Below are 16,566 nucleotides of genomic sequence, written 5' to 3'. Positions count from 1 at the left end.
TTTCCCCGACTCTGCTCTGCATTCCATTCTTGTATATTTATGTTCTAAATTATTGATATCAAATGCATCGATGCATTCAAAGTCTTTTGGATTAGAAAGAATCATGTATTTGTGTTAAGATTTTTGTTAATTAGTAGTAGTTGATCAACAAATAAGTTAGGCAAAATTTCCTTTCTGATTTGCACATTGATGCCGGCATGTATGCTGAAAAATGTCCTTAATATAGTTTTTGGTGCTATTTGGATTTATTGGATTACGTATTTGGACTATTAGGTTCCGTTTTGTAAGGAATTTGGTAATCATTGTCATATCCTGCGCATATGTTTGGATTTATCCAACTATTTATTATGGTTTTATGGGATCTGGGATATGGAAGACACAGATTTTCTATGCATGGCCTGAACTGAGCTGATCCTCGAATTTTCTCCTCGTAGTCAACAGTTCTTTACTGTGGATCGGAAATGACTGTGGAGACAGAGAGAGAGAGAGAATTCTTTCTTTTCCCTTCGTATTAATGGTTGGACTCAGTTGGACATTACTGTTGATTTAATCTTCTACCTTAGCTAAGGCTTGCGGGCAGTCTAGTAAAAACAGACAACAAAAATAAATCAGAGGATTAATAGGTTGGAAACGTAGTTTGAAAAATACACTCTTAAAAGATCAGTTGAATATATTAGCGACTCCCTTAATACAAACCCATCGATATCACCAAAATCAAAAAGGCGTCTAAAACTGACTTCTATCGCTGGGCCAGCTATTGGGCAGCCCTTTTCCCATGCAGTCCTCTAATCAATATATTCTGTTTAGTATTGAAGGTTCGTTTCTGGAGAGGTGTGAAAAGAGCATCAGTTTGAAAATAGTCGTCCCCCCACTAGGTCTGGACTACGCCCCTGTCCATGATGCTATTGTTGTGTGTGGATGCATGCATTGATGGCTGTTTGGCAACATGTGCTGCCAATACGGCACTATGGCTACATATAGTATATGGGTATATGGGCCGACTTATTAGTTTCGCACTTGGCTTTTTATGCATTTCCGAGTGGCAGTCAAATGTTTGGGGGCTGGAAAGTTTTTGCTTTCATGACGAATTTCTGGCGCCCAATTAGGACGGCCACAAATGGCAGCCATTAGTTGTAGATTGCGCGGATATTATAATGCCACTTACGACTGTATTCCCCGATCTCACACACACACACACACACACACACACACACACACACATAATCGTTTCCACGCACTTGGCTACCTGCTTAGCCTTTAAACAGTTCGCTACATGCTTCGCATGTTTTTTTCTGGGCTGCCAGCGCATAAGGGCTGTGGCTGGGGGTGGAGGAGTGGGTGGGAAATGAATTGCGCCTTTAAGGTTTTCGTTTAAGTGAAATGTCAGCAACAGAAATTGAATCGAAAATTGTAAAATTGGTTTTGTATAAACATTTTTGCCAAATGAAATGAAATGAAAATGCTTTTGTTATAGTCGAAGCGGCTGCCATTTTTTTCCGCTCTCATTTTTATTCCTGCCTCCTTGCTATACACATGTGTGTGTGTGTTGTGGGTGTGTGTGGCAAGCTTACGTTTGAGTTAGTGAGTGAGGAAAAGTGGGTGCCCGTCATATTTCTTGTGCCTGTTTTTTATTTCTTCTGCGAAACAAAAGCATTGCAGCATCCTCGAGCTCCATTCCTCCACCACTATTTATCCTGACTAGCAACGTGTGTACTTGTTCATAATTTATGACACATAAATGTGTGTGAGTGTGTGAGTGTGCGTGTATTGCTGCCACAAAAAAAGTAGGAAAGGAAGAAATGTACTCCAAGCAGTTGTTCAAACGTTAAAAGTGCGTCAATCAAAAGCTTCAACATAACGACTGGCTTGCCATTTTTTCCATAGTTTCGCTTTTTTCTTCATTCCCACAACTTACTACACGACAGCTCCGATATAACAAAGCTAGGCCTTTCTTTAAACAGAGCAGCCCTAGGGCCGTCGTAAATAATGTTTGATTTATAGGGAAGTGTTAAGAAAAACTGGAGCGACGTAGCAGTCCATCAGATCGGTGTTGTAAATAAGCAGGCTAGTAGAGGATGAAACAGATCTTCGTGAGTAAGTTAGTGAGACACATATGCTTCCATTGAACTATAAATTAAATGTGAACTTAGTATGCTAATACGGCAAATATAAAAAGTCCATTATTAATATTATTAGCTCAAAAGCTTAGTTCACAACAATCCCCCTTGCATCTCAAAATGATGAGTGATATATTTATGTATTGTTGACTAAGAACTGTCAATTCAAATACATGGAAACATAAATCAAAGAAATTCCAATATAAAAAGAAAAACACATAAAACAATTACAGTTACAAAAATTCTTGAAATGGAGTAGAGATTTTATTGAATTGAAATATTGTATGTGATAAGTGTTGAGAGCATCTTCCACAGCATCTAACCAATAATTTCAGCTCATCTCTATTTGATTCTGATTCTTCTCATTCTCTGAAATTTGAATAGCTTGCATTGGAATCGAATTTCATTTCATTCTCGGGCTGAAAAACACCATAAACAGTTGAGAGTGCAGCCTTAGTTAGCTTCTGGCATAGATGTATTAATATAATGCTATGTATTAGATATATAATTATTTTGTTTGTCGATGCACATTTCAAAATACTTTCGCAGCTCACTGTATGTTGATATTGGCGTGCGCCTAAGAGTATGCTCTTAAATTTTCAATAACTATTACCCATGATGTTAAAATCTGTGGCATCTGCTGGCCTATTCGCTGCGATAACTACACAGATCGGACAGTGTCGTGCACTTTTATCAGTTTAAATTATAATTTAATTTTAAAAGCTTTCAGAAAATATGTATTCAATAATTTACGCTGTAAATAAAAATATATTTTCGAAATATCCCTGGCTTTAGAATAAATTTGAACTTAACTTTCTGAGCTTCAACACATCGTCTACATGAATGAAGTATTACAATACTTTTGTGGGATCTTACTTATTTTATAGTTAAGTATTCTAAGTAGGCGTTGCGCTTTCTCCCTTTTAAGGGTACAGCTCCTGCTGGTGTACTGGTGATGCTTTGCTGAGCTCTCAGTAGTCCTCGTAGTCCATTCTAAAAATGAGATGTCTTCACACCAAGTGGAAGAGTTGGAAGGCCGATTTGGCTATATCCTTTCTTAGCCTTCACCACAATACTATAAACAAAATAGTTTTGATTTTAAATTTCGTTTATTTTTGTTGCTTTCGAAAACGAATTTTGTACATCCTCTGCCTAAATATAGTAAATGAATTAACAGTTACGTTTGTTTTTTCTTTAGAGACAAAAGAGGGCTAACTAACTTAGGAATAACTAGAAACGAACTCGCATTTTTCACATTGTAAAAATGACTAGTGAATTAGTTTAATGCATTAATTATTTACAAAATATAGTACATAGAGCTAAGAATATAGAACTAGCATCGAAACCATTTGGGCAAATGAAATGTGTGGCGTTTCAAGACTTAAAAGTAATATATGCTTAAATAAGATTTCGCAAGAATGGAATTCAATATTGGAATGAGGGGGAGGGGGGATATACGAGTAATTGGGATTGCGACATTGTTCGCTAGATATGCCACAATTTGTCGATTCTTCGATCTCTTTTGACTAACATGCACACACACTAACACATGCACACACACACACACACAGCGACTCACGCACGGGCACACAGGCAGAGTTTGGGGGAGGCTGGCCTGGCCTGGCCTGGCCTGGCCTGGACTAAGACTATGATTCCATGCTGATCACATTATCCCTGAGGCTGCTGTCTATAATGGGCTGGACATCCTCCCGATCAGCCTCGCCCATGCACGCGCTCATCGCATGCGGCATGGTGCGGAGCAGGGCGTAGTTGTCCCGATGATGGAGCATCAGCTTGTGCTGCTGATGGGCGACGAAGCTGCTGCCACGACGCAGCGAGCGACGCCCCATCTCCAGTATCTCGAGCGTCGGATCGCGAGCAAACATATAGCTCTTGTAGGCACGCACCAGACTGAAGACAATGGCGAAGGCGCCGCCTGCAATCAGCAGGTAGGAGCCGACGGGCACCGCATTCGGGGCTATGACAGTGGCCAGGTAGATCCAACGCTTGATGGCGGGCGTCAGCTCCGAGATGCCCTATTCGAGATACGACAGAGAGTTGTAACAGATTGTAGATAGCTGGGTGGAGATGGGTTGCTGACTTACCTCCTCCAGCCACATAACCGGAAACACAAAGTCGCGGAAGTCACGCACCGGATAGACGTCCTTGGCGCGCGTCACCTTCAGGTTCAGCTGTATGCGCACCTTGCCCTCGAGCGGCACTCCAAGTTTCTAAACAAAAATGAAAATTGAAACGATTAGAGAACAGCTTTACTCGCTGGCTAAGGCTCGCTGAGATTGAACACAGAAATTCATCTTAAATATTTATTAAAACTCGTCCCCTAGCTTCTGCAGATGTGGAAATTGAAACGTTCGAACGAATATCTAGAAATGGCCATCGCTGTCAGTTATCGGAAAATGGCTAGAAACCTCGCTAGAAAATCTGCTATTAATAGCAAGAAAGGCCACTAAGAAAGGCCAGTAAACACTCTATACTTAATTAAAAGCCCCGCTATTAATAGCTAAAAAAACGCTAGATACCTCTTTAGAATATCTGCTATAAATAGCAAGAAAATCTTCTAGAAAAGGCTAGCCACACACCACACATACTGCTGACGATTTCGTGTTTATTTCACAATTAGGATCGTGCAGCCAAGTTTTGGGTTCGTCACTGAAAAGAATGCCGATACAGCATTGAAAGCCCTCACATAAGAAGATTTAATTAAGAAAACGGATAAATCTGAATGATGATTAAAGCTAGTTCAAACCTATCTGGTTATATCTACAATATCCACAATATTGGCTTCTTTAAGACGGAGCGCCAACTTACCGGCTGTATTTTGAAGTACGTTTCATGTTTTTCACGTCGCGGCTCTAAGCCCTCAACCTCGTTCAAGAGTTCCGGATGCGCATCGTAGAAATGGGGGTTGGAGATATAGACCGGCGCACCATACTGGCACGGACTGATGTTTTGCAGTCCTCGTATGGCCTCATAATCGTTCGTATCGTAGCACTTGTTGTCCGGATTGTTTGTCGAGTCGCCGTACGAGTTGTTGGGCAAACGGAACAGATCCGCGTCGATGCCATCCTTTTGCACGCGCTCCACATACTTCAGCGGTATGATGCGACACAGATCCTTGTCGTACACATGCACCATATCCGACTTGGTGATATCGCGTGGCGGAAAGAAGGAGCCCTCCGAGCCGGCTATGCTGGTGCAGGGCGGCTCATTCCAGTGCGGCAAGTGGTCCATGCCGTTGAGGGAGTCGATGTAGCCGAACTGCTCCATGCCGTTGTAGCCCGTCTTGATGGTCGACACCTCGGTCAGAGTGCCGTTGCGCCCCAGCAGGAGACCCATGCGTTCCATGGGGCGCATGTGCTTGGGATAGAAACGATGGGCCAGGCTAACCAGAGCGTCGTCGTACCCAAAGACCAGTTGATCGGCAGTTACGTTGATGAAGGGCTTGAACTTGGCTGCTGTCAGCACCACAGATATGGTCTTCGACAGCAGGTAGCCCAGCTTGGGGCTCAGACTGGTGAGTGTCTGTAAGCAACCAGGCATAAGTTTGAGTTTTTATAAATCTACTAAGACTAAGTTCCTAGTTTAGGTTGTAATTGTATTTTGCCAGAAGTTAAATTTTAGTAAATACTAACGGCTTAATTAAGGAATCCATCGTATAAAGAAGCAGAGATGGATGAGAAGCTTTCTTTCCAATCAAGAGTCATTTTACTTAGAAAATTAAGTTACTAGCTTATGTGCTAATTAGTTCGAGTTATTAAATTAGACATGTCAACTATTTGCTCATAAATGTTGAGAGTTATTTAGAAAAAATTATAATTTCAATAACAAGTAATTACTGCACAAGAAAAACTTTCGTTTCAAATGTAGATGAGATAAAGATCAGTTTTGGAGCTGTGGTCAGACAAACAAATTCTTTGCGCACAAATTTGAAGTACTTCGTACATTTGAAGAAGCTAACTAAAAATTAGATCTAAATCAGATTTGTTGTTGTAAAAACGTTTTTATTTTAATGGTTTATTATTTTTTAACTGAAATTAACTTCACGACATACATGTGTCAGATATAGTTGCCTATCTGACCAGAGCTTAAGTCCACGTTGCTGCCCAAACTGCTTGAGATGAGTAAATGTTTTAAGCTATGCTCAGATGGGCAAATTATTTACATACAAGTATAAACACGTCTGACCAATCAAAAGCAAAGCAGTTTGTTTGCAAACTATTGGCCCGTCTGCCCGTTTTATTGGATCCCTTAATACTTAGATGCTTAGACTTACCAGCAACGGTATGTTGGGCGTGACTATGGGCGTATTCTTATCTATACTCAGTTCAGGAACAAATTGTAGTATCTTCTTATGCTGATATGACACCGTTAGATTATTTTCGTGGAATTTCACATTCACCTTCTCCATGTCTTCTCTGCAAATACACGCGCGCACACACACACACACACACACACACACACCCAAGCGAAAGAAATAAAGAGAAACATTAGTTTTCGTGTCACTTGCGGTTTTATTTTTTTATTATCTTTAGGGTTTCATCAGCACGCGCCGCATTACGACGACATACTGTTTAGTATGTGGTCCAAAGTCAGGGCCAGGGCTAAGCATTCAAGCCGGGCAATCCCAAAAGCGCAATTGAATGTCAAGTTCATTCGGTTGTCGCTGCCTCTGCCTCTGCCGCTACCGCTACTAACTTGGCCCATTAAGATCACAATAAACCATAATGAAATGCACAAAAAGTTCACAAGAGAGTCATTGCGGCGTTTTTGGCGCGTTTTGGGCGCGTCTTTCGACGCTACAGCGATTTGCATTGTCATTTCAACGACCGCAGTTTTTGTTCCACAATATGGCTCTGAGAGTGCGCCGCTTACTCAGCAGTTTTTTCAGTTGGCAGCCGTTTTTGTTAGTTGGATTTGCAAAGCTTATTGAAACTAATACACTTTTTTAAACACTTGGCAATTTGTTTAATAAATAAATGGTTGTTTTCTTCACACGCTTTTGTTAGCTAGAGTTGTTAGGAATCTGAATGGCCTCTCTGATGTGAAGGGTCTAGTTAGGCCTAGTTAATCTCTAGAGCTCTTTGAAGTGGTTTTTAGTTTTTGTAGACTTCCAGATTCTACTTGTCCCTAACCAGCATCTCTAAGTACTCTATCTATGCTTAATTTTTCATTTGTTCATTTCAGAGTGCGACTCCAAACTTCTACGCACAATCTAACCATAGTTAGTCGTCTCCATTGAGTTGTCAAGTCGGAATTAGCGGCAATTAGCGGGTCATCATCAGCTATCGGTAGTTTGCTGATTGATCAGTCGTCGCCTTTCAATCAAGTCGTTGGCTGCACTGCTTTGAAAAGTGGGCGTGGTCAGTGCCCTGTTTGCCAACGCATTTATAACTACTTGGCTTAGTGGCAAGTAATTGCGGCACACTTCTCCTACTTGCTGGCTTGCGATGTTGTAACACTCAATGCTTCTATACGAACATACTTGTGCATGTATTATACATATATACTAAGTAAGTAGTATTTGTTTGGGGCATCAATTAACAAGAAGTGGAAGTATTGGAAAAAAAGACTGCACAGAGGTACGCGTGTTGGCTGCAATTTCAACTTTAATTGCCCGCCTAATTGCAGCGTTGGACATGAGGTGTTAAATTAAAATTAAAAATTAGTAAATTGCAAGCGTATATCTTGAATATAGTATCTTGAATATAGCTTCGATTCATTGTACATCAATCATCGTTAAACTGAAGCTTTTCAGCAATTTATGTAAACCATAGCGCTACTAAATCGAGCTACTTTGTGATGTTCTATGCCGAAGTTTATATTCTGTTTTCTTGCTGACCTCACACTAGCACCTATTTAATCAAAATTCATGATGCAAGCAATTCCAAACACGTATATATTTACTACACACATACTATATGTTCAAAAGGCGTGACAGCTGTGCTTTCAGTTTTAATTGAACTATAATTTGCCGAAGTAGAATTAATTGATTGCTTACCTGTAGACAAAAGGTCCCACCTCCTGCAGCTTGGGCTTCTCGCCGCTGAGAAAACCATCTGGATTCGTCACATTGTATATGTATACCTTGGTTAAGCGTATAACTCCAGGCCTTTGCCAATAATGATAGCTTAATGTATCATTCCACAGCCTTAAATTCTGCAAAACACAATTCCAATTTTAAGTTTAAGTTTACAAAATATACCAAAATGTTAACAAGCTAATTATCTTTAGACAACCTTACGTAAGTACGTAATCATTAGTCATTATCTAAAATATAAATTAAAAATGTTTTTGTGATCTTATTAAGCCTTTCTTTTTTATTATCGTTTCAAAATTTGGAAAATCTATTCTATGGATCAGTAACTTAATCAAGGCGTGTTTCGGGAACAGTTGACATTGTTATTTATTTATTTCTGACAAATATCTGCCAATCTCATATTTGCTTGCTAGTAGTTTTCAGATATTTTGGAAAACCAACTGCCCACATGGGCTTTCAGAAGACTTTGTGAGCAGCCGAAAAATTAAATTCACAAGTGCATTATGTATTATAGCATTATCCCAATTACTTCTTTTGATTTCCATACATCAACCTTTCATGACACCCTGAAGAAAGCGTTGAAGCCTTCGTTTTAGAAGCACTGATAAAGTGGGTCGATCGACTGCTATCGATCTTCAGGGAGAATATTTCTATATTCATATTTTTTTAATCTAGCCGATCGAATAAGTTAGAAAGAGTCTTCACTTACCTTTAGTATAAAATAGTCCAGCCATGGTATTGATGATAAAACTATGCCTAAAATTAATGTAACTATACCAATAATTATCACAGCTAGTCTATCTGGAAGCAAACAAAGGGAAAACAAACAATTAAATTGAAGAATATATACATACATATATTTATATGACAATTAATCTCACATATAAAAAACATAGGCAATTAATTTTAAACGTCAAATTCATTATTTATTGCGACTGATAAGAATATGACACACATCCCGAGTTGAAGGTTGCTTTTTCTATATGTACAAGTATGTGTGAGCTAAATTATATTATCATTAGAAGGTAATTCAATAGATTTTTAAAAATTACGCTAAGCTGATAAGAGTGAGAAAAAAATAATAGGAACTAGAGAAATATTGGCCAAGCCTAAGATTAATGAAGATGTAATAGGAATTTTAAGAAATAATAGAAATTGAAGAGAAATACTGGACGAGTCTATTTTCTTGACTTTAAATGTAACACTTGGCAACACTTTCTTTCACATTTTTTAACACTATTTTGATATATTTGGTTACAGTACGTAACTCCCGCCCGAAAAGAGAGTTTGCTTAAAATCCGTTAAGACAATTGAATGACGGTCAACAAGTACGAGTATATGCATGCCTTTTTTTTAGGTTCGTCAATATTTCGAAGAAAATTAGCAGCGAACGGTTATTTATACACTTCTAAGTAGATACCTCTCTAAAATTAACAGACTGTGGAGAATTCGTGCCCGCTTATTATTTATTTTCAGCAAACAACTAGAAAACTTCCAATGATGTAAATCAGAGTCCAGATGAGACAGATGTTCAAATAGTTTAGCAATAAAAATCCCAAGATGTCAGCTGAGTTGTCATTCTACAAACAAGGCCTATAGTCTTTAGAAGCACTACATACTCATATAGTATACTGTACGAGTACCTAAGACAATCGAAGAAGACGTCAGCCGATATTTAAACATGCAAATATTTCCACAAGTCATTGTTTAGGCATTTCGACGCGCCCATTCCCTTAACAATTCACACCTCACAGCTTTACGATACGATTTATGCATAAAATTGTTTTATTTTATTTTTTTTGCAACGGTTGGGAAATTCAACGGATGTCATCCAAAATTTTTAACTCAACCAGGAGGCGCTGCTGAGATATTTTTTCTGTTTTTTTTTCTTTCGGAGAATTGACAATTGTTTAATTAACGCAGGCACTTGGAGAATTCGCACCTGGTTTGCATTTCGCTGCCGATGGGGCGGTGGTGGGCGTGGCCAGCAATATAATAGTGGCCGTGGGCGTATGGCATGTAATGATGTTGGCCCAGAAGCCATTGGCATACAAAGCCAACGAGTTTGGCGACACATTGGACCAGAGCATGGCTATTATAACTGCTGATCTATGTTATGTTTCGAGACACACTTCTCACATACACACACACACACGCACACACACACACGATTCGTCAACGAACTGATGGACAGAACAAATTGGCTGCGACTGTTGCGTCTTCAGGCTGTTTAGCCACAAAACTGCAGAATGCAGACAGAAGCAAGCACAGGGGCGGTTCTGAGGGGTCATTGTGTGAGGGGCCGCCTTCAAGATGGGGGCGTTTAAATGAAATCAAGCACAAATCATGAGTAGTAGAGCTGGTTGGAGAAGTTAAAACAGAAAAGCTCACAGCTTAACATTTGATTTTTTGATAAAAGGAACATGTGAGCTTAATCCAATAATGGACTGTGCATTTGTAAAACAAATTCGTTTAAGCTAGATTTTATTGCTCTAAAACTATACATCTGAAATATCTGTACAATTGCAGTTTTCCGCGAACTTTAACAAAATGCTCATCTCAACAACAGAAAACTTACACATGTGGTTCCTTGCTTCAGACTTGTACAAGTTTTGAAATCAATCAGAAAGGTGCGCAAAATAAATTTATAATCAATAAATTAAATTTAAACTGAAAGGAAAGGGACATGTTATGGATGGCTCTTATTGATTAACTTAATATTAAAAGTAGGAGACAGCGGCCGTACTAGAAGGTCTGTTCCCTTTATTGCTCTACACCTATATACATGTATATAGTTCGTCTGGCTCTGAAATATCTGTACAATTGCAGTTTTCCACGAACTCTAACAAAATGCTCATCTCAACAACAGAAAACTTACACATTTGGTTCCTTGCTTCAGACTTGTACAAGTTTTGAAATCAATCAGAAAGGTGCGCAAAATAAATTTATAGTCAATAAATTAAATTTAAACTGAAAGGAAAGGGACATGTTATGGATGACTCTTATTGATTAACTTAATATTAAAAGTAGGAGACAGCGGCCGTCCCTTTTGTGGTCAGAACCGGCTCTGCATGAGCACACCACGCGGTCGCGAAAGCAGTCGAAAAAGTGCAAGGTCCAGCATAAAAAATATTTAAATTTAATTTGTTTGCATTACTTTTATTGTTGCTGTTTGTTGTTGTGCCAGTTGCAGTTGCAGTTGCTGGCCGAAGCAGCCCAGTCAGCGCTTTTGCCTTCGTTCGACCCGTAAAATCGATAAGAGCGAGTATATATAGCGAGTTGATATAATTGCGCATATTCTCGAGTCGTCGCTGCGATCCCGTCATGGCACATAAATCAACTTTTCAAAATGCATTTAAACAAGCAAAAATTAAGCGAAAATTAAAATCTGGCGTTAATTGTCAAAACATTTCGATCTGATCCACTGTCGATCCCAAGAAAGCCACAGCTGACCCTGAAGGTGGCAGTCGCAGTCGCAGCCAAGTCGAAGTTACCTTTAAAATGTTCGGGTCATAAAACTGGTGCTGTCGCTGTCGCTGGTGCTGGTGCTGGTGCAGAGAAAGTTGCGCAAGCATATGCTATGTATATAAAAAAATATATATATATACATATGAGTATTAAAACCACATGACGCACATAATATCAACATTTTATTTTGGGGGCACAGTCGTCAAGGTCAAGGGAATACACACTACTCGCGTATACGAGTAGTACGCACTCGGATACGCGGATACAGACCCAAATTCGCGAACTTGCCGCAACAGACCACAAAAGCGTGCCATTCATGCCGATTCGACTCGACTCGATTCGATCCGATTCGATTTCTGTTGCTGTTGCTGTTGCCAGCCAAAGGGTGAGCAGCGAGCAGCGAGCAGGGAGCAGTTAGCATTGCGTTAATATGGCTAATTATATTTAAGTTAGTACGAGTATATGCCAACAAAGGCATTAGGTTGCGTTTCGTGTGCCGCACAACTGACAGTTGCAATTGCAGCTCAGTCGCTGAGTCCTCTGCTCACCAGCTGCCCCGACATGGTCGCTAAGCATTTGGCACACTATTGATTTGCCACCGAGTGGTGCATTGCCAGTGCCAGTGCCAGTTGACAATAGTACCATTAATGTGGCTCTAGTAGCTGGCAGATAGTTTTTCCTATCTATACAATTTGTTGCATACAAAGCCGTAATAGCTTTGAAGATTTGGAGCCAACAGTTGGAGTTTAGGCTCAGATGGCAGCGCATTGGTTGAGATAAGATTTGTAGTTGCAAGTTGCAAGTTGTGCAAAATGTAGAAAAGCTGAATAGACAGGGGAGGTTTCTCTTCTGTCACTGAAGTGTATAAGTTTTATAGTCTAAGCTGCTCCTACTTATTATCATTTTCGGCATCACAAATGCACATCAAAAATGCTAAAGCCAGCCTCTTTAAAAACTGTAGAATCCAACATTCTAGTTGAAATGAGAGATGATGGCATTTGAATTTTCCCCCACCTCTTTTTCTCTTTCTCACTCTCTTTCTTTCCACCTTTCTCTTTCCCTGTTTCTCTATCTCTCTTTGTATCTTTCTTTTCCTCTTTCTCTTTCTACTCCTTACTTGTTCGAATTAGTTCTCAAATAGAATTAATTTTCCTCCTCTACTTACTTCTTGTACAGTTTTGTATAGTTTTTTAGGTCTACAATGTCTCTGACCACATATGGCTGTGAATCGGGGCATAGCTGGCCAACTGGCAAATAAAATTCCCCCAACGTGTCGGAGGCATGAATAGACGTTATTGTACAGCTTTGTGTTAGGCTTTCTTATCTTTTAACTTGAGTTTAAATTTAAATTTATATTAAGTTATATCATCATTTTATTTTTTATGTTAATATATATAAGATGTTAAAATATATTTCAATTATTATAATCGACAGAATTATTGTTGATGTACTAAATAAAAAATTAAAATATCTACTGCTGGCCCATTCTTGTTGCCATTTATTTATGAACAAACTATCTAGCATCTATCGCTCCCTTTAATCAATTAATTTTGGTAAAATAAAATAAACTTTTCATTACGCCTTCTGCCCCGTTAATACAAAACTCATTGAACCCATATGCGAAAGCCTCACCTTCTGTCTCGTAATTATAAACAGCCCGGAACGTGATCGTCCAATTGAAGCAAGAAAGAAATATATACAAGTATATCGGATTGTTCGCCCCACATGTAAAGGCGATCTGGCCCGCTATGTGCTGTTTTTGTTTGCTCAACATATTAACTACACGGCTTAAGTTTGTTTTCCACCAGCTTGGCTTGCATTTTCCGCCAACTAGTACCACAGACACAGACACAGGCGCAGATATAGACACGATTTGCTCAGTTACGGGCACTCGAATTGTTGTAACTCGTAAGTGTCAAGTCATTTAAAATTGTGAACTTTAAGTGGCTGGTTGGTTGAGTTGCTTATGTTAATGCTCCCCACATGTTATGGTTGCTTAGTCGGCTCTTTTAGCCAATTTTACTTTGGCTTCAAGCGGCCCCCTCACTGTCCCACACTCGCTTATGGCTAAATGCCATTATTATTCCCACCTTGTTAGAGTTACAGCTGAAAGTGTTTTTTTATAGGCCCCTTCAGGTGATACCTATAGCTTTGTATGTATACACGAGTGTACTTAGTGTATACAAACAGTTGCGCACAGCGCCACTCAGCTGAATAGTTTCAAGATTTTGCCAAGGAATTGCTGTGTAGCTCGGGAATGTCTATATATTCGTCCGATATGAAGGTAACCATCTTTATAAATAAATAGAAAGAAATGTTCTAACTAATGTCCTTTAAGCCATTTGAATCAGCAGATGAAGGGGACTTGTAAAATATGTTTAGCTTTCGATCATTTGGAAATTGTAAATTGAAAACCGATCGGTATAGGAGCGAGTAACTTTCTGAAAATCACCAGATCGATTTTGACTTTAATGTCCATCTATCTGGTCTAATCGGTTGAACGGTAGTGTATACAAATAGTTAGCGACTAGCAAAGGAGGGGATACATGGCCAATCAATTGTCTGATGTCTGATTTGTGGCCCATATTCGCCTTCACTTAGTCGGTATAGTTCTGCTAACACAGTTTTATGGCGCAATGCAACAATTCGGCCAATTCGCGCGCATAATTATAGTGGCCAGCAGCAATAATAACAACAATAACAACACTCGAGTTTTCTATGCGGAATTGTTGGCTCAGATTTCGCACAAAGAGAGAGGGAGAAACAAAAGCAAAAGCAGAAACAATTTAAATGGCTAAAGAGCTAAGCTGAGCTCCAACATTGACGGCTAAACAAAACGAACTGTGAGGTGCACATTTCAGAACGTGCCGCAGCGTTGGCGCACGTGCAGCACAATTGTGGCTGGAAGGTGAGCGGAATGGCGAAGGGGCGGGGGGTGTGGCAAGCTGACTATGCATATGAACAAGAAAGAAGAAAAAATGGAAACAAAACATGCATTTTGAACGCCTGTCAAAGCGACGCAACCGTCGACCCATTGTTATATTGTCTCTGGATCTGTCCTTCTGTCCATTTGTCCGTGCATTGTAAACTGTTATTGTTTAAGCAAATTATTGCAATTCTTTGGAACGAATGCAGACGCATGCATGTGAAATGCCTTCGCTCACTTCGCGGCACTTCCTCATTCGCCTCTTTAATTGGTGACCCACAGGCTCCGCTTGAAGCTGCGTGTCACGAGCGATTAGTGGCACCGCAAAGGGCATAGCCAAGTGGCATTTCGGACTGGTTTATTAAGTCAGAGCCCAGCCTTCGTTACCGTTTTGCACTTAAGTCCATTTCGTGCCTTAATTAAAGAATTTACGAATTCAACCGATCTGTAATTTATCGGATATGCAGTGGCCAGTGGTGGAAGGTTAGGCCGATAAGGCACGCAATTAGTGTCCATGTGTGTGTGCGAGTACGTGCGTATGTGTGTGTGGGCGTGGCTGAGGCGGAGACTGTGGCTTTGACTGCGACTGTGGCTCGATTGCCCAAAAAGGTCGATGTCGTTGAACGCGCAGAGCATGGAAAGTTTTCTACAAGTAGAAGCGGAAGTTTTGCGGCATTTCGAAAAGAAATAAATGACAAATAGCTGGGAGGAGAACACAAGAAAAAATGAATATGCATTGTCCCGAGCGTGCAGTTAATTTATTTGTTTACTCGTGTTCATTTTTTGCAACGGATATCCCGGTATTTGCATTCAGAATGGGCATTAAATAGTCACACGCCTTGAAGGGAAATAGCAGGGCTTGAAAACATGAGGCTGGCTGCGAATTTCAGTTAAATACTTGTTTACAGAATTCGGCATGCAAGTAAATTATTTTGCGAAGATAACTTCCTGTTGGCAATATATAAGGAGGGGATTCGATCAGCTTGTAATCATTAATCCATTTGTAAACCCTGAATAATTGCAATATATATATAGTATGTGTAGTAATGAAATGAAAATAAAACAATAAACAAATATTATTTGAACAGAAATAAAATAATAATTATATAAAAGTAACATAAAATAGAAATAAAATATGTCAAGTTATCAGAGCTTTGGGAGGTTTTCATATTACATTTTTTCCAACTTAAATTCTTAGCCCAAAAATAAACTTTTATCGGATAACTTCAACAAATTCACAAATTTAAAAGCTTGGAAGAACAAAATCACCATTTATGTATGTATGTACGTATGTATGGGCATCTGTCAACGGGTCTAGTGCCATACTATCTGATTATATAATTGACATACATGTATTCATACACAAACACACACACATATCTATGTGCAACGTGTTATTGCCAAAGACTTGTGAGTAGTTCAAGCATAGACAGACAGACAGACAGACAGACAGACAGACAGACAAACAAACGCAGAGACGAAACTTCTTTTTGGGGCTTTTGCACATTTTTGAATGCAGTCGACGACATCGACGCCGCATTTCCAGATTGTTTACAGCTGCCTCTTGAAAAGCTGACCACCACTTGGTCGCTCGAGCTGCTGAATATTTCAGTATTTACATTTGACAACACTGCCAACGGGCCAGGCAAATAGACAGCGTCTTAGAATGGAGCGAGCACCATTTGTTGTTGTTTATGTTGTGCGATTGTTCCGCCTGCATTGCTCCTCTCTCTCGCAGCTTCTCTCTCAATGTGTGTGCACTCTCCCAAGAGCTCTACCCTAGCTTGGACTCATTCATGGATCGCTGCGGTCGCAGTCGACGTCGCAGCTTCAGTATCTGCTTTTTATACTCTTCACTGAAAAGTAAGTTTGTTTAAGGTACAAAGCTGTTGGCATGTATGTTTGTAACACCCATGAGCAGCGATTGTAGACCCCCGGTTAGGCCTTAATACTCGTATGTAAAGCTAAAAAAAGCCCCAACAATCAATCTGACGAAG

General features: G+C 39.7%; 1 protein-coding gene across 2 annotated transcripts in view; it reads right to left on the bottom strand.

The window, feature by feature from the left end:
• Positions 1-3,240: 3,240 nt before the first annotated feature.
• Positions 3,241-16,566, bottom strand: part of LOC115632082 (lysosome membrane protein 2) — a 32,508-nt gene continuing 19,182 nt past the window's right edge. Inside the window, exons 1-7 of one of the 2 annotated variants that reach the window (XM_030529043.1) lie at positions 10,118-10,310; positions 8,885-8,976; positions 8,137-8,294; positions 6,412-6,553; positions 4,947-5,660; positions 4,223-4,348; positions 3,241-4,153 (exon numbers count right to left, since the gene is read on the bottom strand). In XM_030529043.1, coding sequence (XP_030384903.1) covers positions 3,764-4,153; positions 4,223-4,348; positions 4,947-5,660; positions 6,412-6,553; positions 8,137-8,294; positions 8,885-8,976; positions 10,118-10,265 — 1,770 coding nt within the window. In that variant the 5' untranslated portion in view covers positions 10,266-10,310 and the 3' untranslated portion in view covers positions 3,241-3,763. Of the gene's footprint in view, positions 4,154-4,222; positions 4,349-4,946; positions 5,661-6,411; positions 6,554-8,136; positions 8,295-8,884; positions 8,977-10,117; positions 10,311-16,566 lie in introns of those variants that run through there. The other variant, XM_030529042.1, reaches the window with a different exon arrangement.

Source organism: Scaptodrosophila lebanonensis, unplaced genomic scaffold (genome assembly GCF_003285725.1).
Source record: "Scaptodrosophila lebanonensis strain 11010-0011.00,11010-0021.00 unplaced genomic scaffold, SlebRS2 tig00001415-arrow-pilon, whole genome shotgun sequence".
Lineage (NCBI taxonomy): Eukaryota > Metazoa > Arthropoda > Insecta > Diptera > Drosophilidae > Scaptodrosophila > Scaptodrosophila lebanonensis.
Note: the sequence above shows the minus strand (reverse complement) of the source record. Positions and strands in the feature narration are given on the sequence as shown.